We start from the raw sequence: 23,047 nt of genomic DNA on the forward strand, positions 1-23,047 counted from the left end.
TCAGAGCCAGGATTTCCATCCTGGACTAGCTAGTTTCAGGGCTCATGTGGCCTTTCTCCGTGGAGTTGGGGGGTTAGGTGGGGCGCACTGCTCACCGGATGAGGAGAACTGGCTTCCAAGCCTGGACTTCTTTGGATCATACCTGCCCCTGGAGTTCAAAAACCTCCCCCTTTTGTATACTTGTCCTGACTCCTAGAGGGGAGGTCAAGAGACAGTAAAGCTACATCCTGAACTGTGTTAAGCACCAGACTCAAGGGGCAACTCCAGACTCTGGAGTTCAGGCAGTTTTCCCCAGGCCCCTGTGCCCAGCCACCACCTTATAAATGTCTGAGTTTCGTAGGACTTGTGGAAGAGTTGGTATAGAGTAGTGATTAAAAGCTGAAGAGCCTGCATTTGATGCATCCGTATTGATGAATCTACTGACAGTTAATTCGTTTTAGCATCTCTGTGCCTCTATTTCTCTTTTAAACAATAATACAAACTACTTTATGGGGCACTTTTAAGGATAAAGAATTAATATTTATAAAGCACTTAGAACATCAAATATATTAACTGCTATATAAAGGTTGGCTGTTAATAATAACTGTGTTATCATCATTATTATTATTTAGAAGAGAAAAGGGAAGTCTGATTTTCAAGGCCCAGCCAATGGGAAGACCCATAACCACATCTCTGCTAACCTGCTACCTGACACTTGTCCTATTTCCTTTCAAAGGTAATTGTTGAATCAGACACCTCATGTTTCTTTTATCTCCTAAAATCCTCTGCTTGTTCCCGGGATTAGCGAAACCAGTTCTTTTCAACTTAAATGCGCTCTCAGTAATGGGAAGATGTGTATGATAAGTCCTACTTGAGGCCACGCTATTTGCTCTGCTCTATTCATGAAGCTTCCATGGCAGCTTCATTATTTATCCCCTCCCCCCACACAATTTGGCACAAGCGCATGTGTTTTAAACCGGTTTGAAGCATTGAATTTTGCCAATACAATTTTAGAGTATTAGTTTGCCTCCTGTTCTCTCTCTGCCCTCCTTAATTACCATTTATTGCAAAGTCACACAGAAACATTAAATGCTAATTTTGACTTACAGGTTCCTGGCCAAGAACACGAATAATAATTTCCAGCCAGCATAACCCGAACTCATTTTATAAAAGGGTGATTCAGAGTAGAGATTTGAAATCGTAATCAAGTCTTTCTCAAAATCGCCTTACCCTGGCAGTCATTCACTAATGTCTCTGCTAATTGGTAGGCAAATGGCAAAAAACAAATCTCAATGTTAAAACAACAACAACAACAACAACTTTGTAACAGGGTTTGTTGAAATTGCTCCTCTCGTCAGCTCTTACAACGTGGCAGTTTAAAAAGGAAACACAACTCATTTTATTTGGTTAGATGGGGCTAATCCCACATCACCATAATCCCCCCTGATGTTTTATTGATTCTAAAGGACATTTAATCAGGAGGCAGCTCAGCACTAGAATCCTGCTAATTAGCAAGCAGCCACATTCCAAATGGGTTTCCAATTGAACAGCAGATTAATGGACAATATGTACTAAAATAATGATTCGTGCATTCAGCTCCTAAAATGTGTGTCTAAATTGCATCTTTAATCTCTTAAGGATATAGGTTTGCATACAAAGCTCTTAACAGAATGGATTTAATTCAACAGAAGAAGCTTTAGCCAATGACTGTTTAAGGATGAAACAGGTTTATCTTTTGTAAATGTGATTCTTCTTTGGTTCTCATGGTTTTGACGTCCTTGAACATTTAAAGGTCAAAGACAGGTGAATAAAGAAATCTGTGTGCTTTTCTGATCTATACAAAAACAGTGAGAAATGTTGAGAATATTGATGGAATAATACGTAGCCTCACCTCGTTTACTTCGTGTTTTCTCTTGATCTCATATTGTGAATCTTGGAATCTTGGTTCTGGACCTCAATTTTTTTTTCTTTCTTTCTTTTTTTTTTTTTTGTAGAGATGGAGTCTCACCTTATGGCCCTCGGTAGAGTGCCAGGGCCTCACACAATTCACAGCAACCTCCAACTCCGGGGCTTCAGCAATTCTCTTGCCTCAGCCTCCCGAGTAGCTGGGACTACAGGCGCCCGCCACAACGCCCAGCTATGGACCTCAATTTTTAATCAATAAGTATTTGTTGAGTTTCTATTATGTACCAGATATATGATGTGAACTTTGATACTTGCTTCTGTCAGGCACTTCTCTAGACTCTTGGAATGTATCAGTGACTAAAATAAAGATCCTGCCTGCCTCTTGGCACTGCAGTCTGTCAGGGAGTGACAGGTAGGAAGAATAAACATGATGAATCAGCAAGTTCCCTAATTCATTAGAAGGGGATAAGCATATAGAAGAAAACAAAAGGGGAGTAGGTTAAGGGGAAGAAGGGATGGGGAGGACAACTTCAGAAAAAGCAGTTAGTGTAGGCCTCTTGACTAAGACACATTTGAATGAAAATGAGGATAGTGAGGGAGTTAGCATGAGGATATCTGGGGAAAGAACACTCCAGGTAGAGGAAGCCTTCAAAGGATGGGCACTAAAGAAGGCACATGGATGGTGTGTTTGAGCAAGGCAGGAGCAGTGTGACTCGAACGCAGAAGGCGAAGAGAGTTTCAGATAGCACCACACAGGGAGTCGCGGAGCAGACCATGAGGAACTCTGTGTAAGGACTCAGACTTTTCCCCTCTAGGTGAAATGAGGGCTCTCTCGGGGCTTTGAGCAGAGCAATGCTATCAACAGTTTTAGGTTTTTAAACAGATACTAGAATTGCTGAGTGGAGCATAAACTATGGACAAGAGTAGAAGTGGGTTTTAATTAAGAGGCTGATAACAGAAACCCAGGAGAAGGAGGTGCTACCTATGATGGAACGTGGTTAAGTAGCCACGAAGGGGATGAGAAGGGACCAGATTCTAGTGTATTCTGAAGATGGTAAATTTACTAATTCAAGACATTGAATCAATAATTAGTAGCATTCCAACACAGCAAGCACCAGGCCCAGAATCCTACTAACAATTTGAGAAACAAATTACAGCCGTCCCCACTTATCCTTGGGGCATATATTCCAAGACTGCCAGTGGATGCCTGAAACCACAAGTATGTGCTGAATTGATACTATACACTAATTTATTTTTCCTTCTTCACACTTTTATAGGTAGAAGACATGTTTTATTATGGATGTTAGCAACCTCAGTATAGGATTTTCTTTTCTTTCTTATTAAGAACTTTCACCTCTGTGCTTAAAGAAAGCATTTTATGGCTTCTCTTTGGCACCTCTGAATTGCCAGAAACACTACTCTTATTATTAAGTAAATTAAGGGGTAATTGAACACAAGCACTGTGATAGTGTCATCAACCTGATAACCAAGACAGCTGCTAGGTAGCCAAGAAGTGAGTAGTGTATACACTGTGAATATGGTGACACAGGGATAATTTGCGTCCCAGGCCGGACAAAGCAGGACAGTTCAGGATTCATCATACTGCTCAGAACAGCACACAATTTAAAATGTAGGAACTATCTATTTCTAGAATTTTCCACTTAGTATTTTCAGACTGTGGGTAACAAGTTGCAGAAAGTGAAATCTCCGATAAAGATGGACTGCTGTGATTGGTCTTTATCTCTGCGTTTTTAAGGATTTTCCCCTTATTACTGGCTTAAGCAGTGAGATTATAAGGAAACTTTGCGTGGCGTAATTCTACTTTCTTGTGTTTTAGCACACTGAGCTTCTTGGGTCCATGTCTTTATAATTTTTCCCAAATTTGGAAAAGTGGCAGCTATTTCTTGTTCAACATTCTTTTCTTTCTTCTTCTTCTTTTTTTTTACAGTTTCCGTCCGGGGCTGGGCCTGAACCCACCACGTCCGGCACATGGGGCCGGCGCCCCACTCCTTTGAGCCACAGGCGCTGTCCTGTTTAACATTCTTTTCTTTCCCCCATCTCTCTCTTTCCTTTCCAAGACTTCAACTTCCCACGTAGTTGCCAGTTGCTGCTGTCACAAAACTCAATGATGCTCTGTTAATTTTTCCTTCATTTTTTTTCACCCTGAGTTTTATTTTAGGTAGTAAATACATATTTTTTTCTTTTCTTTTCTAGAGACAGGCTCTCACTCTGTCACCAAGCTATAGTGCAGAGTGTGACCATATCTTGCTGTATCCTGGGCTCAAACAACCTTCCCACTTTGGCTCACAGGGGTCACAAATGTGAGCCACCGTATCGAGCCCTGCTATTGTCTATTTCTATGTCTTCAAGTTCAATTATTTTTTACTTCATGTTTAATCTTCTGTTGCTATCCTGAGTATTTCTCTTTTAGACATAATATTTAAAAAAAAAAAAACCTTTACTTTTTATAATAGTTTTAGGCTTACAGAAAAAACTTTAAAGACAGTACAGATAATTTCCTTATACCTCACATCAAGTCTCCCATTTTGTCAGCATTTTATATTAGTATGGTACATTTTCTGCAATTAATGGACCAATATTGATATATTGATAGCTTTTACAGGATTGAGGAGCACTGGTCAGGTATTTTGTAGAATATCCGTTGTTGTAATTTGTCTAATTTTTTCTCATTATCAGAGAAGGGTTATTTGTTTTAGAGAAGACGTATTTATCATCTCTAGAAGCTTTATTTGGGTCTTTTTACATCTTTCATTTCTCTCATTATGTTCATGCTTTCTCATACCTTCTTCAACATGTGAAATATATCTATAATTACTCTTTTAACATCTTTGTTTATTAAATCTATTCACTATGCTGTTTATGAATCTGATTCTATTGATTGGGTTTTCTCCTAATAATAGACACTACTTGTTTTTTTGAGACAGAGTCTCACTTTGTCACCCTCGGTAGACTGCTGTGGCATCACAGCTCATAGCAACTTCAAACCTTTTGGCTTCATCTTTCTTTAAAGCTGCATAATATTCCATGCTGTACATATACCACAATTGAGACTTGACCGCTTTCATGTTTACATGGATGGAGCTGGAACATATTCTTAGTAAAGTATCTCAAGAATGGAAGAAAAAGTATCCAATGTACTCAGCCCTACTATGAAACTAATTTATGGCTTTCACATGAAAGCTATAACCCAGTTATAACCTAAGAATATGGGGAAGGGGGAAAGGGAGGGGAGGGAGAGGGAGTATGGGCGGAGGGAGGGTGATTGGTGGGATTACACCTGCGGTGCATCTTTTTCTTTATTTTTTATTAAGTCATAGCTGTGTACATTGATATATTCATGGGGCATCATTCACTAGCTTCACAGACCATTTACCAAGTTTCACATATACCCTTGACCTGCGGTACATCTTACAAGGGTACATGTGAAACTTAGTAAATGTAGAATGTAAATGTCTTAAACAATAACTAAGAAAATGCCAGGAAGGCTATGTTAACCAGGGTGATGAAAATGTGTCAAACGGTCTATAAAACCAGTGTATGGTGCCCCATGATCACATTAATGTACACAGCTATGATTTAATTAAAAAAAAAAAACAAAAACCCTTTTGGCTTAAGCAATTCTCTTGCTTCAGCCTCCCAAGTACCTGGGAGGGACTACAGGCACCCGCCACAACGCCTGGGCTATTCTTTTTGTTGTAGTTTTTATTGTTGCTTTAGCAATCTCTGGCCAGGTTTGACCCACCAGCCTTGGTGTATTTGGCCAGCGCCCTACCCACTGAGGTACGGGCACCGCCAATAGACAAAACTGTTCCGGCTTTCTTTTCCTACTTGGCAAGTTTTGTGTACATTCCAGAAATTGTGAATTTTATATTGTTGATTATTCAAGTTTTTTATTACTTAAAAATTGAGGGGCTTTTTTCTTGGAGATAGTTAAATTGCTCAGAAACATTTTGATTACGTTTAAGTTTTGTTAGAACATTTAAGGTTGCATTGTCTTCACGAGTTTTTTGAGTTAGTCTGGGGTAATCTGTCCCCACTACAATGTAACACACTTCTAAGGACTCTGCTTGATGCCACATGTGTTAAGAAGTCTTCCTCACTGCTTGGTGGAAACAAGGATTATCCCAAACCTACGTGAGATATTAAAATGTTTCTACCTCTTTCTTTTGGTGTTTCCCTGGCCTTGGGTATTTTCCTCAAAGGGATGTGTCAGCCAGTACACATACTTTTTTTTTTTTTTTTTTTTTTTGAGACAGGGTCTCACTATGTCACCCTCTCCAGAGTGCTGTGGCGTCACAGCTCACGGCAACCTCAAACTCTTGGGCTTAAGCGATTCTCTTGCCTCAGCCTTCCAAGTACCTGGGACTACAGGTGCCCGCCACAATGCCTGGCTATTTTTTTTTTGTTGTTGTCGTTGTCATTGTTGTTTAGCAGGCCCTGGTCAGGTTTGAACCCACCAGGCTTAGTGCATAGGACTGGCACCCTAACCACTGAGCTGTGGGCACTGAGCCTCAAGGGCACCTCCTGAAAATCTCTGGAGAACACACCCTGGGGCTCTCTCCTTCCTGCTCCTTTGCACTGCACATTCCAGTATCCCTGGCCATCCTGAGCTCCAAGCTCCATTTGTTCAACTCTGTAAGAATTCTGGGCTCTGTTTGAATCCTTCCTTCCTATGCACTAACATATGCTCACTTGATTTGGTTTTCTTCTCTCAGGAATCACTGATTGATCACATCAATCAATGCTGCATGATGGCTCATGTCTGAGAACCCTTTCTTCATATATTCTGTTCTATTCTTCAGTTGTTCAAGGTGGAACAGTAAATCCAGCTTTGTACAGTCTGCAGTGGTGGGAAGCAGAAGTAATCTGCTTTGTGTTTCTATGGTCAAGAAGACCTTTCAGTCTTAATATGAGCAAATATTTCTTTTGTTTTCTTTTTTTTTTGTAGAGACAGAGTCTCTCTTTGTCACCCTGGGTAGAGTGCCGTGGTGTCACACAGCTCACAGCAACCTCCAACTCCTGGGCTTAGGCGATTCTGTTGCCTCAGTCTCCTGAGTAGCTGGGACTAAGGCGCCTGCCACAATGCCCGGCTATTTTTTTTTGTTGCAATTTGGCTGGGGCCGGGTTTGAATCCACCACCCTTGGTATATAGGGGGCTGGCGCCCTACTCACTGAACCACAGGTGCCACCTGAGCAAATATTTCTTAACTCAATCAAGTGATGACATCAATTGCCTTAGTCTAAAGACGAATCTCTGTTTAGTGTCCTAACATTAGAATTTGCAAGTACAATTTTGTGTTAGTCTGGGCTACTACAACGAATATTACAGATGGGGTGTCTTAAACAACGGACGTTTCTTTCTCACAGTTCTGGAGTCTGGGAAGCCCAAGATTAAGTGACTGGCAGACTTAGTTCTTGTGGAGGGCCTGCCTCCTGACTTGCAGATGCCTGCCTTCTTGTTAATATCATCAGTGCAGAGAAAGGAAAGTTTGGTGTCTCTTCTTGTTTTAATAAAGGCACTAATTCCATCATGAGGGTTCCGCCAACCACATCTAAACTCAATTACTTCCCAAAGACCCCATCTCTAATACCATCACATTAAGAGTTACGTATCACCATATCAATTCGGAGAAAGGTACAAACATTAGTCAACTCACTTTATTTCATTTTGGTAGCCCAAATCTTGATGGTTAAGCAATGTTTCCAGCAGGCTCAAAGTCAGATGCAATCCATGCTTCCCACATATAGCCCTGACCTGAAAATTAAAAAAGATTTGAAGTTTCACTGGAATGAAATTAATACTTGACTTTCCTTCCCGTAATGACAACCTATATAATTTTGACAAAGAATTAATATCCAGGAGTGAGTTCTACTATTAGCAATATCATTTAGGACGGCTTTTAGGACAAAAATGGCTGGCTGACTGCTTATCAACAGCAGATTTTTAGTTCATTACTCAGAAACTACTGGGCTTTGAAATGTTAAGCTTATATTTTTCTCAACTATGGGTCAAAGCCTAGAAATTATATATGTGTACACTTCATGATGTAGGCAAATTGCAAGATATTTTTGTATCATCCACTTTGATGTACAAACCTAGCTTGTTGTATTTGCAGGGTTACTATTAATATTTGCATTTTACATGTGAGGAAACCAAGCTGTAGAGAGAGTTAAGTCATTTTTAATGTCAGAACCCAGATGCTCAGATAAATATTTGGAATGAATGAGTAAAGGGTCATAGAGGTTTCCTAAGTCCTGACACACCAGTTCATTTCTCAGGTGGGTGGCTGGTTGATACTTAGTTTCAAATATTTTAAACTTTTAGAAGCCTGATAGCTTGTGTCCTATATTTAGAATAATGGTTAGGTATATAAACTTGGGACTCAAACAGACCTTATTTTGAGCACCAGATCTGCAGCCTGTGATCTGTGCGACCTTGGAAGTTACTTCTGTCTATGCCCAGTTACTTCATGGACTAAAGGAGCTGGGTGCTTCCCAATTCCATGGATTCTGCGAAGATTACACAATAAAATAAGCTCTTAGAATAGTGCGTCGCTCTTAGTAGGCATTTGATTGATATTTGTTGAAATGAGGAAAAGAAGGGAGGGAAAAGGAGGGAGAGAGAGGAAAAAGGAAGGGAGAGAAGAGAAGATGGGAACTAGAGAGATGGCAGAGGAGAGGGGAGGAAAGAAGGGAAGGAGGAAGGGAGGAAGAAGGATATAAAAAGGTGGCGCCTGTGGCTCAAAGAGTAGGGTGCGGGCCCCCATATGCCAGAGGTGGGGGGTTCAATCCCAGCCCCGGCCAGAAACTGCAAAAATAAAAAGAAGGGTATTAAAGAAGGCAGAGGGTACGGAGGGAGGGAGGAATAGAAGAAAGCCGGAAACAAGAAATGTCTAAGTTAGTCCAAACGCTAAATTAGAAATTTCTAATAATAGCTATTTAAAAAAAATAAATAAAATGGTGGCTATGAAACAGCTCTTTAGTCCAATTTGAACATCCCTAATCTGACGATCCAAAATCTGAAATGTTCTGAGCACGGACATGAAACTACAAGTGGAAAATTTCACCCGTAGGTGGTACTTAACACAAACTTTGTTTCATGCACTAAATTATTCAAAATAGTATATAAAATTACCTTCGGGCTATGTGTATAAAGTTAACATTAAACATAAATGAATTTCATCTTTAGGGAGGCTTGAGTCCTAGCTCCAAGACAGCTCAGTATGTATATGGGAATATTCCAAATCCAAAAAAATTTTGAAACACTTTTGCTCTCAGAGATACTTAAACTGTAGTCGTAGCAACTGTTACTATCTTGAGAGGAAGTCTGGTAGAGTGGCTGTGGGAAGCATACCTTTTTGTTCTGACGCTTTAACATCCTGGAGCTTGGTTGATCCTTCCTGAAAGTGTGCCGTGCATGTGCAAACCAACTTGTCCAAAGCTCCTCACCCAGGCACCTCCTGAGCTGGGGCTCTGGCAAGGCCACTATTCTTCTTCTCTAATCAACCCCAGGCCTGTGCCAGAGCCCCTGAAGTCGTTCAAACCAGCCAGTCCTAAGCCTGCTCACCCTGCTTGTCTCTTCCTTCCCGAGAAATCCACAGTAAAGGCTCGCTCTTACCCTTCCCACTCGCCCTGTTTCTTCCCTGGTGGCCCTGTGCAGTGTAGCCTGCTCCCTCCTCTGGCAGCTGTGAGAGAACATTGTCATTTTAATGGCAATTGTCTCCTGATAGGTTTGTCTCCTCATTTGAATAATCATAACACCTACATTTTAAAATGGCAAGAAAAAGTTCATCTCCATTTGTGTCTGTGGAAGGAAAGACAGCAAATCTGGCTTTGAAAATTGCAGGCTGGCCAACTGCGGTGGCCATGCCGGTAATCCCTGCACTCTGGGAGGCCAAGATGGGCACATTTCAAGCTCGGGAGTTCCAAACCAGCCTGAGCAAGTGTGAGATGCTGTCTCTACTAAAAATAGAAAAAGCTAGCTGGGGGTAGTGGCAGATGCCTGCAGTTCCCCCTACTTGGGAGGCTGAAGTAGGAGGATTGCTTTTGACCCCAAGAGTTTGAGGTTGCTGTGAGCTATGATGACACCATTGCACTCTGCCCATGGTGACAAAGTGAGACTATGCCTCAAAAAGAAAGAAAGAAAGAAGCTTACTTACTAGGTGTAGAGGACTAATATCAGGGAAGCTTAAAAGAGGGAAAAAAGATTGATCTGAAACATAAAAAAAAAATCAGAGTTTTCCAGAAGAGTATTCTTACTCTTGGGGAGAATTTCAAGCCACAGAAAAGTGTGTGTAATTAATGTGTGAGGAAGAACATGTTGCTCTCCAGGAATGGACTCTGCTCTGACAGCACCCACACCCCTCTCCTTTTATGCTCCCTTGCAGGCTGGGCAGTGATTATCTGTTACTCGCTCAGAGTGGGCGGTGATCATCTGTTACTCGCTCAGAGTGGGCGGTGATCATCTGTTGCTCGCTGAGTGTGGGCCGTGGTCATCTGTTGCTCGCTGAGTGTGGGCAGTGATCATCTGTTACTCGCTGAGTGTGGGCGGTGATCATCTGTTACTTGCTGAGAGGGGGCGGTGATCATCTGTTGCTCGCTGAGTGTGGGCGGTGGTCATCTGTTGCTCGCTGAGAGTGGGCGAGAGTGGGCCGTGATCATCTGTTGCTCGCTGAGTGTGGGCAGTGATCAATCATCTGTTGCTCACTGAGTGTGGGCGAGAGTGGGCCGTGATCATCTGTTGCTCGCTGAGTGTGGGCAGTGATCGATCATCTGTTACTCGCTGAGAGTGGGCGAGAGTGGGCCGTGATCATCTGTTACTTGCTGAGAGTGGGCAGTGATCATCTGTTACTTGCTGAGAGTGGGCCGTGATCATCTGTTGCTCGCTGAGTGTGGGCAGTGATCGATCATCTGTTGCTCGCTGAGTGTGGGCGGTGGTCATCTGTTGCTCGCTGAGAGTGGGCGGTGATCATCTGTTACTCGCTGAGAGTGGGCGGTGATCATCTGTTACTCGCTGAGAGTGGGCGGTGATTATCTGTTACTCGCTGAGAGTGGGCAAGAGTGGGCCGTGATCATCTGTTACTCGCTGAGAGTGGGCGGTGATCATCTGTTGCTCACTGAGTGTGGGAGGTGGTCATCTGTTGCTCGCTGAGTGTGAGCGGTGATCATCTGTTACTCGCTGAGAGTGGGCGAGAGTGGGCTGTGATCATCTGTTACTGCTGAGAGTGGGCGGTGATCATCTGTTACTCGCTGAGAGTGGGCGAGAGTGGGCCGTGATTATCTGTTACTCGCTAAGAGTGGGCGGTGATCATCTGTTGCTCGCTGAGTGTGGGCGGTGGTCATCTGTTACTCGCTGAGAGTGGGCGAGAGTGGGCCGTGATCATCTGTTGCTCGCTGAGTGTGAGCGGTGGTCATCTGTTGCTCCCTGAGAGTGGGCGGTGATCATCTGTTACTCACTGAGAGGGGGCGGTGATCATCTGTTACTCGCTGAGTGTGGGCAGTGATTATCTGTTACTTGCTGAGAGTGGGCGAGAGTGGGCTGTGATCATCTGTTACTCACTGAGAGGGGGCGGTGATCATCTGTTACTCGCTGAGTGTGGGCGGTGATTATCTGTTACTCGCTGAGAGTGGGCAAGAGTGGGCCGTGATCATCTGTTACTCACTGAGAGGGGGCGGTGATCATCTGTTACTCGCTGAGTGTGGGCAGTGATTATCTGTTACTTGCTGAGAGTGGGCGAGAGTGGGCTGTGATCATCTGTTACTGCTGAGAGTGGGCGGTGATCATCTGTTACTCGCTGAGAGTGGGCGAGAGTGGGCCGTGATTATCTGTTACTCGCTAAGAGTGGGCGGTGATCATCTGTTGCTCGCTGAGAGTGGGCGGTGATCATCTGTTGCTCGCTGAGTGTGGGCGGTGATCATCTGTTACTCGCTGAATGTGGGCGGTGATCATCTGTTGCTCGCTGAACGTGGGCAGTGATTATCTGTTACTTGCTGAGTGTCTCTACAAGGCAATGACTTACTCAGGGCTGGGCAGGGGCTACATGCATTTTCTTATCACCGTTGCCTAGGACAGTATTGAAAAATAAGGGATCAGTAATTGTTAAATGAATGAATATATGGATGATGGGGGGAGTGAATGAATGAGTTGCAGTCCGTGAAGAGTAGTGTGTGTGTAAGTGGAGGTTACCAAAACATAAAGTTAAGAGAGGAAGAAATTGGTCACAGAATGCCATTTACTCCATCAATAAGAATCGAATCATCCTCATGATTAGAGCAGATTGATGTATTTTTAAACATCAACATTAAAAGGTTATTCTAAAAATAGATCACTTTCTTCTGGCAACATTGAGTTTTGCTCTAGGCTAAGGGAAGAGCAGATTAGAATAGAACATGGGGTTCCTAGGGGCTGACTGACTGACAGCTGCTGAGAACCAAGGCTGACAGTTGTAGGGAAGCGACAGAAACACCTACCCGAAAATCACAGCATTTCATCTGATTCGGGATTATTATTAAAATCCTTTAAAGCATGAATATTCATAATGATGACCCATAGGAAGAAAATATTTACATGCGTTTCTTTTTTTTTAAATAAGAAAGTATTTTTAATCGGAAGTAAATATCAGTGGAATTCAACGTGACATGTAATTCTACAAAAGAGATCTCTTTCCCCAGGTGGAGCTCCCTTTGAATTTTACCCCACTACTTTGCTTAAACTCTCTTTACCAAGTTACTGGAAACGTTCCTGGTTTTACATTCAATGAATGCTCTCTACCCAGATCAGCGTGTTCAAAACTGCACCCCTCCTCCGTTCCTCCACCGGCCCCATCTCAGAGAATGGCACCACCACCCCGCAAGTCGCCAGAGCCAGCACTTTGGGAGCTGTTGTCAATTCCTCCTAATTCCGGAGCCGCATCCAGTTAGTCATCAAGACCTGCTTTTCTGCTTCCTTAGTGTGTTTGCTTTAAATCAGGGCTGTCTAATTAGTTTTTCTCTGCTGCACATCATAAGGGGAGTTGTATTGGCCCACACTTAAATAAACGTACACCAAGAAAAGCTGATTAATAACAACAACAACAACAACAAAAGTCCTTCTGGGCAGCGCCTATGGCTCAGTGGGTAGGGCGCCAGCCCCATATGCCGAGGGTGGAGGGTTCAAACCCAGCCCCAGCCAAACTGCAACCAAAAAATAGCTGGGCATTGTGGCGGGTGCCTGTAGCCCCAGCTACGCAAGAGAATTGCCTAAGCCCAGGAGTTGGAGGTTGCTGTGAGCTGTGTGATGCCAGGGTACTCTATCGAGGGTGACAAAGTGAGACTGTCTCTACAAAAATAATAATAATAATAATAAAAACAAAATCACTTTACATTCTGACGCCACAGATAAAGAAGTCCTCACAACATCAGTATACAGCCAACAGGCTCAGGTTAGGCACCCCTGGTTTAAATGCTTATAATCTCTTCCCTGGATTATTGTAGCAGCCTTTTAAAGGAACTGTCTCTCAATTTGTCTATTCCTAATCATTTCTCCAAATTCTATTGGAATGCTCTTTTGTTCAAATTTTAAATTTGAGCGTATCATTTGCTTGCTTAATATCCTTTAGTGATTTCTTTGGACTTTCAGGAGAAAATTTACACTCCTCAGAAAGATCCTTCATACACTGGCTCCTACTTTTCACTCACGTCAATGAGAGCAGGTTCTTACAGTCTCCTGAATCAGCCACGCTCTCTGCACAGGGCACAATTTCACATTGTTCCTTTTACCTAGAACCCCTGTCCCCTCTCTGCTGTTTCTGTGCCCCGCCCCACCCCCATTCTTTGCCAAACTTGCCTGCCCTCTCAGATCCAGTGTTTGCCTTATCTTCTCTGGAGAGCTTTCAGAATTAGGCTACACTGGTGTTCTTCTCTGTGTTCAAAGTTACTGTCATCACTGCATGGTCGCCCAGAATTGTGATGACATGTTTAAAATGATGCCTTTCCCCTGAGCTGTTGGAGAAATCAGGAACTGAAGCATAAAAGTCTGTTGGGGTCAGTGCCCGTCACATGCCCAGAGCACAGGTGCAGAAATGGATTCAATCTGTCGTATATGTCAGATTGACAGCCATTGTGCTGGAGGAGGGGAATGATTCTAAATTAGCAGAAATCTCTTTTTCTAGTTTTAGGGCAGAGTGGACAGCTATAGAAATAGCTAAAAATGAGAAAGGAGCCTGACCAATTGCAGAAGGTGCTATAGTCCTGGTTTACTAAACTGGTTTGTAGCTGAAGTCTTGCCCAAGAAAGAACTTCACATTCACAAAACCTGGGTTATCTCAGCCATGGACCTCCCTCCAGATGATAATGAGGGAGCTGTGTGGAAAGGAAGGACAAGCGATCAGAGGGGGGGCAACATGTGTCCTAGCAAGGTCTTCCTGGGGCGAGGTCTCAGAGCTGTCAGGGAGGGGTTTGTGATGTGAACCAGAGAGCAAGTGTGCAGTCAAGAGGTGAAGAACACAGATCATGTGTACAAGGGCTGAAGAGAGCCTGTGTGCCTGGGAATTTCTTAGGTTCTGCAGCTTTGTTGAGTCTGTACCTGACTTGAGTCATGGTCAGAGTTGTTAGTAAGTAAATTTAAGTAGATCTACATTGACTCAGCAGTCCTGAAAGAAGCCATCCTGCAATAAAGTCGTGCTAGGTGGGCAGGATGACAAAGTCCTCAGAATGAAGATGACGGATATGTGACCTGTTTCTATACTATTCTTTGTGAATAGTCAAAATTCTACTGATTTGAGTACAAGACCTGTAGATTATCCTTTAAGACTGCATTCAGTTCTCTTGGAAACTCCGGTGATCTATACATAAACCCTCTGAAATGGTGACTGTATAGATATGCTTTAATTTTATTTTTTTTCTGGAGAGAGACAGTGCATAGCTCGCATGGGAAACTCAAGAGGTTCTGTGATTCTTTGGGCTGCACCCCAATGAGATGAAGAGCTATTGCTCAAAAACAAACAAAACAACAACAAAAAGACCCCCAAAGAACAACCCTTCTAACTCAGACATGGCCTTTCCCAGCCCACTCTGAAGTCCTGTGTCTGGAAATAAAGTGGGTGGGGTATTACCCGTTGCCGCTTCCTGTGTCCAATATCCCTTGGGCCTCAATTTGCCTCTTGTTCTGGGGAAACAGAATTCTATTTTACATGCCTCCAAGAACTATAATATACTTTGAGTGAGTGCCAGATGTCTTAAGAGATGCCAGATGGCTCACAAAATGCAGACCAGCTTCAAGGAAAATGTGCCCCTTATCCTTGGATCTGAACCACACAGTTAAGCTTTCAGAACCAGCTGTGGTGGGGGGAGAGGGGAAGAATATTCAAGGTCTGTCCTGATGGCCGGTGCTCTGTGTGCCCATCACTGAACCATGGGAAAGGGTCTCTCCTTCAGGCTGTTTTGATGTGAGAATGTCACCAACACTGATTTTTTTTTTTTAAATAAGAAAGAAAGAAAATGACTATTGAGTGAGGCCTTGTGAATCATATAGTATGCTAAGTGCCTTTGTATATTCTCACTTAATCCTCACAACGCACACAGGAGAGCGGTATTTGGAACTAAGTTTTTCCAGCTGAAAATCTCAGAAACAAAGAGCTTTAGTAAATATGTTTGAATTTTCAAGTTTTTCATGTTCCATTCTAGGAGTACCATCTGAGAACATTCAAGCTTCACCACTTTGTTACGTGGTTTCTAATCCAGCAAAGAGCTGCTGCTTCTTATCTTACTTCTGTGGATCTTATCCTGAACACAGTAAAGACCTCTTCTGGCATGTGGATGCTCCCTCAAGTGCCTGTGCTCTCTCTTTTTTATGAAACACACTTACATGTGTAGTACACACACACGTGCACCAACCTAAGTCTTGCCTTTGCACAGTTGATTATACCAATGTAGCACAGAGCTGGGCCCTTAGTAAGAGCTCAATAAAGTGTGATGGTGAAGAGGTGTCATTAATGGGGTCATAGTAATAGTGGCAACTGTTATTTCACTCATATCCAAGGCAGCCTGATGACTGGGTTTGTTTGGATACAGGACAGCCATGACTTAATAGGTGCTTGATCCTCTTCAATGAAATGCATCTGACAGTTAATAAATGCTCCCAAACAGCATGCCAACCTCTATCTGCAGTAAATTACATCAGCCCCTAGAATTTGATGTTCTAAGGAATGGGATACCACATGCTGATCTCACTGGAACCTGGGAGGGAGTGTTGGGAAGGAACATTTGGCCTTGGAAAAATAGTTGTTTTCCATTGCAAAATATTATTTGGGTATTGTCAGACTCTCTTTTATTAACATAAAACATAGCCCAATATAAGTAATTCCTGGACCAATTTCACAACTCCCTTTTCTATTTTGCTTTTCTCCTCTCAGCACAAAACACAAATTAGAATTGTCTAATGCATCACACAGGCAGAATGCATAATAAGGCCTCCCCACGACTGACTACCACAGATCCAGTGCCCTGAAGTAGCCTTTTAAAGAGAAACAAGTCTGGAATCTCGTTTTTGTTACCTTGGGTGGAGGGAGGCAGCCAGAGAATGAGTGATCTTCTTTTCGAAAACTCAGACTGAGGTTCTCTATGTTGAGTTTGCCATTGGCTGTCTTTAGTGCCATCTTCAAAAGCTCCAGCAGGCTCTTGTTTGCTTCTGACCTTGAACTGGAGTCTTGAGGTGGAGAACTGGGGTGGGGTGGGGGGGAGCAAGACACAGGCCATGAGCAGGTGACCTGCTGAAAGCAGATGCATGTTCTCGTGTGTGTCTCTCAACTCTGCTGTACACCAGGAACCCCAGAGCCCAGTCGCCAAGGCCTTCTCAGTCTTAGTGACGTGGCCGTGAGACTGCATGTGGAAATTCCATAGATAACTCAAACCTCTTCCATCTGAGTGAGCGCTATAGTCTTTTCCCCAGGAGACAACAACCAGTTTGACCACAACATAAGCCAAAAGTCTTAATCCATCTTTCTAGCCTTTTTTGAATTCCAGTAAAAAAAAAAAAAAAATCACAGTACTTTACCTGCTCAATTTTACTTTTATTAGGCTCAAATAATGACCAATGGCAAATCAAATTTTCAAACTGTCTATTGCCACAAGCAAAGCAAAGCAAACAAAGCAGTTCCCTGCCAGAGCCCTGTCACCAGGGAGCTTATGTGGAAGAAATCCTACATCAGATGAATTTCTACCCTTGACTTTGCTCTTTATATCAGAAAACCCAGCTATGTTTGGGAGTCACTTACAGTCTTGCATGCAAATGTATGTAATTATTAAGATGGTTGATCTAACTTGTTACGTTCAAGAATAGGTATAAAACAAGGCAAAAAAAGACACAGTCATTTATTTTATGAAGCTAGTTTGAGATGTTTACTCATTAGACAGTCAAATTTAGTTGTGCCCCCACATCCAGCTCAACTATTATTTCTCTGTGAAACCTCCCATTTTCCACTGTCTCAATGTAAATGTCAAATCCCCCAGAGGCCCAGACTGTGACATCCCCCAACCTCTACCCATCTCAGTTGGTTCTTTCCTGGGTTTGCTGGTCAATCTTAAACATGCAGCTCTCCAAGATAAACTCTTGATTTGCTGCATTACCAGTTTCTGAGGTGTAAATACACCCACCATGGCTGTTTTCAAAAGTGACCTCTCTGAATGAGGATTGGGAAGAGGTGTGCAAAAGTGACCTTATGTCTGGTTCTAACACACCCCTGCCTGTATGCGCGTGCACTCTTACAGAAGACCTTGCTTTTTTCCTTAATAACCCTCCTTCGAATTACAATCACATCTCTATTTATTGTTTAAAGTTGGACTTTAGTAGACTGCTCTACGAGGCCAATTCTCTTTTGTTCCTTACTATGTCCTGGAGATCTTGTACAGTACCTGGAATTGATTAGTTTCAGACTTACATAACTTTTTTTCAAAGTTTACGTTATTTCTTTTTTTGGAAGGAGGGGAGAGCTGTGACTATTACACAAGTTTGGGCCCTAAATTATACTTTTCTAAACTACTTAATAATAAATAACATTTTCTAAAAGTCTGGTACAGGGAAGGAATATTGGTCACAGTTACATGACTTTACTTCGCTCTCCAGCGTCTGTGCTCCCTTGTTCCATCCAAGGAGCTCTCCAGCTTATGGGACAGGGTCCATCTCTTGCTGTAGCAGCAGAGGGTGCCAGGTATTTTCTTTACCAGCCTGTCCTGGCTGCAGGACACATGACCCAGACTCTGCCAATCAGAGGTCTCTGTCCCAGATTTGAATCAGAAGTTTTCCTCCCTCTTTTCTTGCAATGCCAGTTCCTGGGGGGTAAGAACTCATGTGGCTTCGGCCCCTGGCTCAGTACACTGAGTGCTGTGTGGGCAGGTGCTGTATGGAACCCATTTGTTGCAGCTGGTGGGGTTTCTTAGAAAGTCTGTTGCCGCAGTTTATTTCATCTGGTCTGACTTTGATGAGAGCCGTTACCACCCTTGCTGCCACTGGCGATGCTGGAACCTTTTAAAACATCACAGAGTTGCCCTTTTAGTCTCTACCTGACAGAACGTGAGGTGGGGGGGTTTCCCGAGCAGCACATTAATTAACAAACAGCCTCGCTTTATTACGGCCATCCGTCCTGCCTTTCTACAAATACACTGTCTGGTTTGTATAAAGCAGCACATTCTCTGATGAGCTCTGAATGATCTCTTTATGCACCTTTTTTATAGATATGCACCTATTTTATAGATATTCTGGTGTCCCTGAAAGTGGAGAGATGTGAGCTCTTTAGGTGACCAGAGGTGCCACTTACATATTTATTGAGCGTCCCCCACATGCCAGGAACTGTGTTAGACTGAGAGGTGGCCAAGAAAGACGCTATTTTCAACCTCAGATGTTAAATAGATAATTACAAATACCATCACTGTTATGGAGGAGAGTGGCTATATACCGGTCTGGGGATCAGCAAAGGCATCCTGTTTAGGACTCAAGAGGCTGTATCTGCCACCAAGTGGCCCTGTGCTCTCCTGGATGCTCCATCACCTCTCAGGGCCATATTTTATGGTCCGTATTATGTGAAAGGTGGTGACTGATTGTTAAGACTTCTAAGGCTTTGTGGCTCTCAGTCAGACACTTGGTCCCAGCGTGATGTGTGGCTGTAGTGCTCACAAGGAAGTGTCATTTTCTTTGGACTGTGGTCCTAGAAAGAGAGGCTGGGCCTTGTCGACCCTAGAATGATTGGAGTTCAGCAAAATGGGCCTGGCAAGCAGCTTCAATTCAAAATGGGCCTGGCAAGCAGCTTCAATTCAAAATGGGCCTGGCAAGCAGCTTCAATTCAATGCATGCATGTTGAATGCAGTATCAGACTCAAAAGGAGCATGCTGGAGAAGGGAATCAAGTTCAACACCTGGTTCAGGACATTTTCCCAAGAAATCTTGCCTTTTTCTAGACAGAAAAACTCAAGTGCCATAGCTCTTAATCACTATGTCACATTATTTGTAACTGAAAAGAGGATCTTTTGGAATGATAGTTTAAAAATAATAGCATTTAAATAGCACTTACTGTGTACCATGCACTATTTTTAAGAACTTTGCATTTATTAACTCAGTTACTACTGGAAATCAATGAAGTGAAACCCACCACCCCATGCATAGATTAATAAACTGTGGTATGTGTATACCATCGAATATTATTCAGCCATAAAAAAGATGGAGACTTTACATCTTTCATATTAACCTGGATGGAGTTGAAGAACATTCTCCTTAGTAAAGTATCATAAAAAAGGAAAAGCAAGTGTCCAGTGTACTCAATACTAATATGAAGCCAGTAGATGAACAAAGGCCCATGCAAGACAAAAACTTAGTAAAGATCAAGTTGGAGAGGCAGGGGAGGTGGTCACCTCCCACCTAACCGGCACAATGTAAGGGTCCATGGCACACCTCTTGGGTGAAGGACTCAACTACAACTTGTATTTTACCTAACAAGTACAAACAACGTAACCTAATCATTTGTACCCGCATAGTCATCTGAAATGAAAAGAAGAACTTTGCATTTATTGACGGAGTTACTCCCATAAATCAGTGACGGGAAGCCCATTATCCACATTTTATAGCTAGAGAACCAAAGCACAGGAAGGTTAAGTGGAATGCCAAGGTCACACAGCCACTAAGTGCCAGAGATAAGAGTTAAGCCCAGGGGGTGGTGCCTGTGGCTCAAAGGGGTAGGGCCCCAGCCCCATATGCTGGAGGTGGCGGGTTCAAACCCAGCCCCAGACAAAAACTGCAAAAAAAAAAAAAAAGAGTTAAGCCCAGGTTTCTACAATAGCGACTATGCTCCCCGCCACTGCAATTGGTCACTTTTCTTGGTGAATGTGGAGACAATCCCACGTCACTGTGCTTCCTCTCCAGTGATATTCCTTACAGGCTGTTTTTATTTTGAGTCATTTCTTTCCCTTGTGATCATATGAAGGGTTTATTCATTCTTGTACCTCAAACCTTCTTTGCTAACGCCTGTAACCCAGGAGTTCACTGAGTGAACATATTTCTGAAATCACACTTTATAAATGAGCTCTACACCCATACACAATCCTTTCTCATCTTATAATGAGGCTTTTCATTTTCACACAGCGACTTCATAAAGACACATGCTTGATGTTAAGAAACATATGCAATTGCTGCAAATAACTTTCTGCGATGGTCCGAGAGAGAAAGAGAGAGAGAGTCGGAGTCTAAGCATTAAAGCATAAGCCAAGTGTTGATGGGGAGCAAAGTGATTCTGCATTGGGTGAGATTTTAAAGTGAATGCCTCCAGGTCCCTGCCAGCTCCAGAAATCTAGTGTTATGAACTAAATGTTTGTCTCCCCTTCCACCAAAGTTCCCATGTTGAAACCCTAATCCCAGTGTGATGGTATAAGTAGGCAGGGCTTTTGGGGCCTTTGGGAGGTGATGAGTCACGAGGGTAGAGCCTTCAGGAGGGGCCTATGTTTTCTGTTGCTGTAACAGAATACCTGTGAATGGCTAATTCATAATTGTAAGGAACAGACGTTTATTTCTTATCGTTCTAGAAGATGGGAAGTCCCAGGTTGAGGGGCTCATATATGGTGAGGGCCTTTTTACTGCCTCAATCCATGGTGGAAGGTGAAAGAGTCAGAGAGGACGAGAGCAAGAATTGAACCTATTTTTATAACAAGCCCCTTCTCTTAGTAACTAACTCACTCCTGTGATAATGACATGCATCTGTTCATCAAGGTAGCGCCCTATAAGCTAAGCACCTCCTGCTCGGTGCCATATCCCAACACTGTTGCTTTGGGGATTAAGTTTCCAACCCATGGGCTTTGGGGAACACAGTCAAACAACCGCAGTGCCCTTATAAGGGTGGCCAGACAGCTGGGTTGCTCTCTTTCTGCCCTGGGAGGGAGGACAGGGAGAGAAGTCGGCAGTCTGCTACCCAGGAAAGGGCCCTCCCCGGCACGCTGGCACCCTCATCTCGAATTTTCAGCCCCCAGAACTGTGAGATATAAATTTCCATTCTTTATAAGCAACTCTGCCTATGGTACTTTTTCTTTGTAGCAGCCCAAATAGACTGAGACACCTAGAAAGATACCTTTGTCTGTGATCGCTGAGACTCTCAGGATTCTCCAGATTGCTGTTGGCAATGGTTTTGCTTTGCTGTAAGTTGTCTGAAGCTGCCCCTCTTAAAAACAAGAGTAGCTTTCCATAATTCACCTGAAAATTCAAAATAAAATAAAATATCCTCATTTAATTTGCATGTAAGGGAAAGAGGCCCACTGAAATAAAAGTGTCTTTGAAACACTTTTACTATTCAAACTTCTAAAAACCACTTTAAAAATAGAGTATCATAATCATTGGTGCTTTCTACCACATATTCCTATTACTCGGCCTTCTACACAGAGGGTAAAATTGGACTTCCTGGTTGCCTTGTGTTTGGATATGGTCATGTGACCAGTTACGGCCAATGGTTTGTGTGTAGAGGTGACATGACCACTTCTGGGTGGAGGGCAAACTGATGACATGAGAACCTTCTTTTCTGCCATCATGTCCAAAAATATCCTAGAGTAGCAATTTCGTCAGCCTGGGTTCTGGAGCTAAGAGAACAGCAGTTGAGAAGGGCTTGTGGCTGACCATATGGAATTGTGATGTGAGTGACAAATAAGCTTTTGTTGTTTTAAGCCACTAAAATTTTGGGTTGTTAACTGTAGGGTAACCTAACCTGTATGCTATTTCTCTTTTCCTCATTATTTTTATGTCACTTATATATTTACTGTAGATACACTGAGTATATTTCTCAGATATATTCAGATAATGTGAAGACAAGAATTTATTTGGCTAGGTGAAAAATCCCAAGACCTTTTTCTACCTAGAAAAGGACTGAAAGAATGTCATCTACTTCTATGGCTGTGCGGGATGAAATGCTAGGGGTTCTGGTGGACAGATCCGTCCAGGGTCGTGGGAGGGAAGAAGCTGGGGAAGGAGGATAGAGAGGGTCCCTGATAGAAACTAGGTCAGGCCAGCAGTTTGGACTAAGTGGAGAGTCACATAGGGCACACTAGTAGATTAACACTGCATTGCTACATACTTCTAATAAATATACAACTGAACTATTCGTTTGCATTCACCAGATTACTAAGTCTTCAGACTATGTGTATGAATCGGCTTTGGCCTGGTTTTCCAGATGAGATCACTGAGGCACCAGAGAAATTAAGTAGAATGTATCACACATCCCAATGCTGATGCTGGTGGAATTAGGGTCAAAGTCAAGGCCTTATTTTTCAAGGTTTGCACACTCGGTCTACTGTCTTGCTATCAATACCAGCTCACTAAAGATTTGCCCATTGCTATTACTTCTTCCTATTTTAGGGTATTTTCCTCTGGGTCCCTAAATTTGGTCACACTTGGACCATGATTGGTATTCAACCACAAGTTTGATGTTGGGAGGTGCAGTGCCCAAAGAACCTTCACGTTGTCACTGGGGAACTTGTGTCTCAGCCTTGGATCTGCCATTAATTTCCTGGGAGCCCTGAGCAAGTTCTTTGACACCTTCTTTTTTTTTTTTTTGTAGAGACAGAGTCTCACTTTATGGCCCTCGGTAGAGTGCCATGGCATCACACAGCTCACAGCAACCTTCAACTCCTGGGCTTAAGTGATT

At 43.0% G+C, this 23,047-nt stretch overlaps 1 protein-coding gene across 1 annotated transcript in view; it reads right to left on the reverse strand.

Moving 5' to 3' along the window:
* Positions 1-23,047, reverse strand: part of C22H1orf87 (chromosome 22 C1orf87 homolog) — an 88,764-nt gene that overhangs the window by 32,071 nt on the left and 33,646 nt on the right. Inside the window, exons 7-9 of the mRNA XM_053576754.1 lie at positions 21,485-21,606; positions 16,437-16,602; positions 7,563-7,660 (exon numbers count right to left, since the gene is read on the reverse strand). Of these exons, the coding sequence (XP_053432729.1) occupies positions 7,563-7,660; positions 16,437-16,602; positions 21,485-21,606 (386 nt within the window). The remainder of the gene's footprint in view (positions 1-7,562; positions 7,661-16,436; positions 16,603-21,484; positions 21,607-23,047) is intronic.

Source organism: Nycticebus coucang, chromosome 22, assembly GCF_027406575.1.
Source record: "Nycticebus coucang isolate mNycCou1 chromosome 22, mNycCou1.pri, whole genome shotgun sequence".
NCBI lineage: Eukaryota > Metazoa > Chordata > Mammalia > Primates > Lorisidae > Nycticebus > Nycticebus coucang.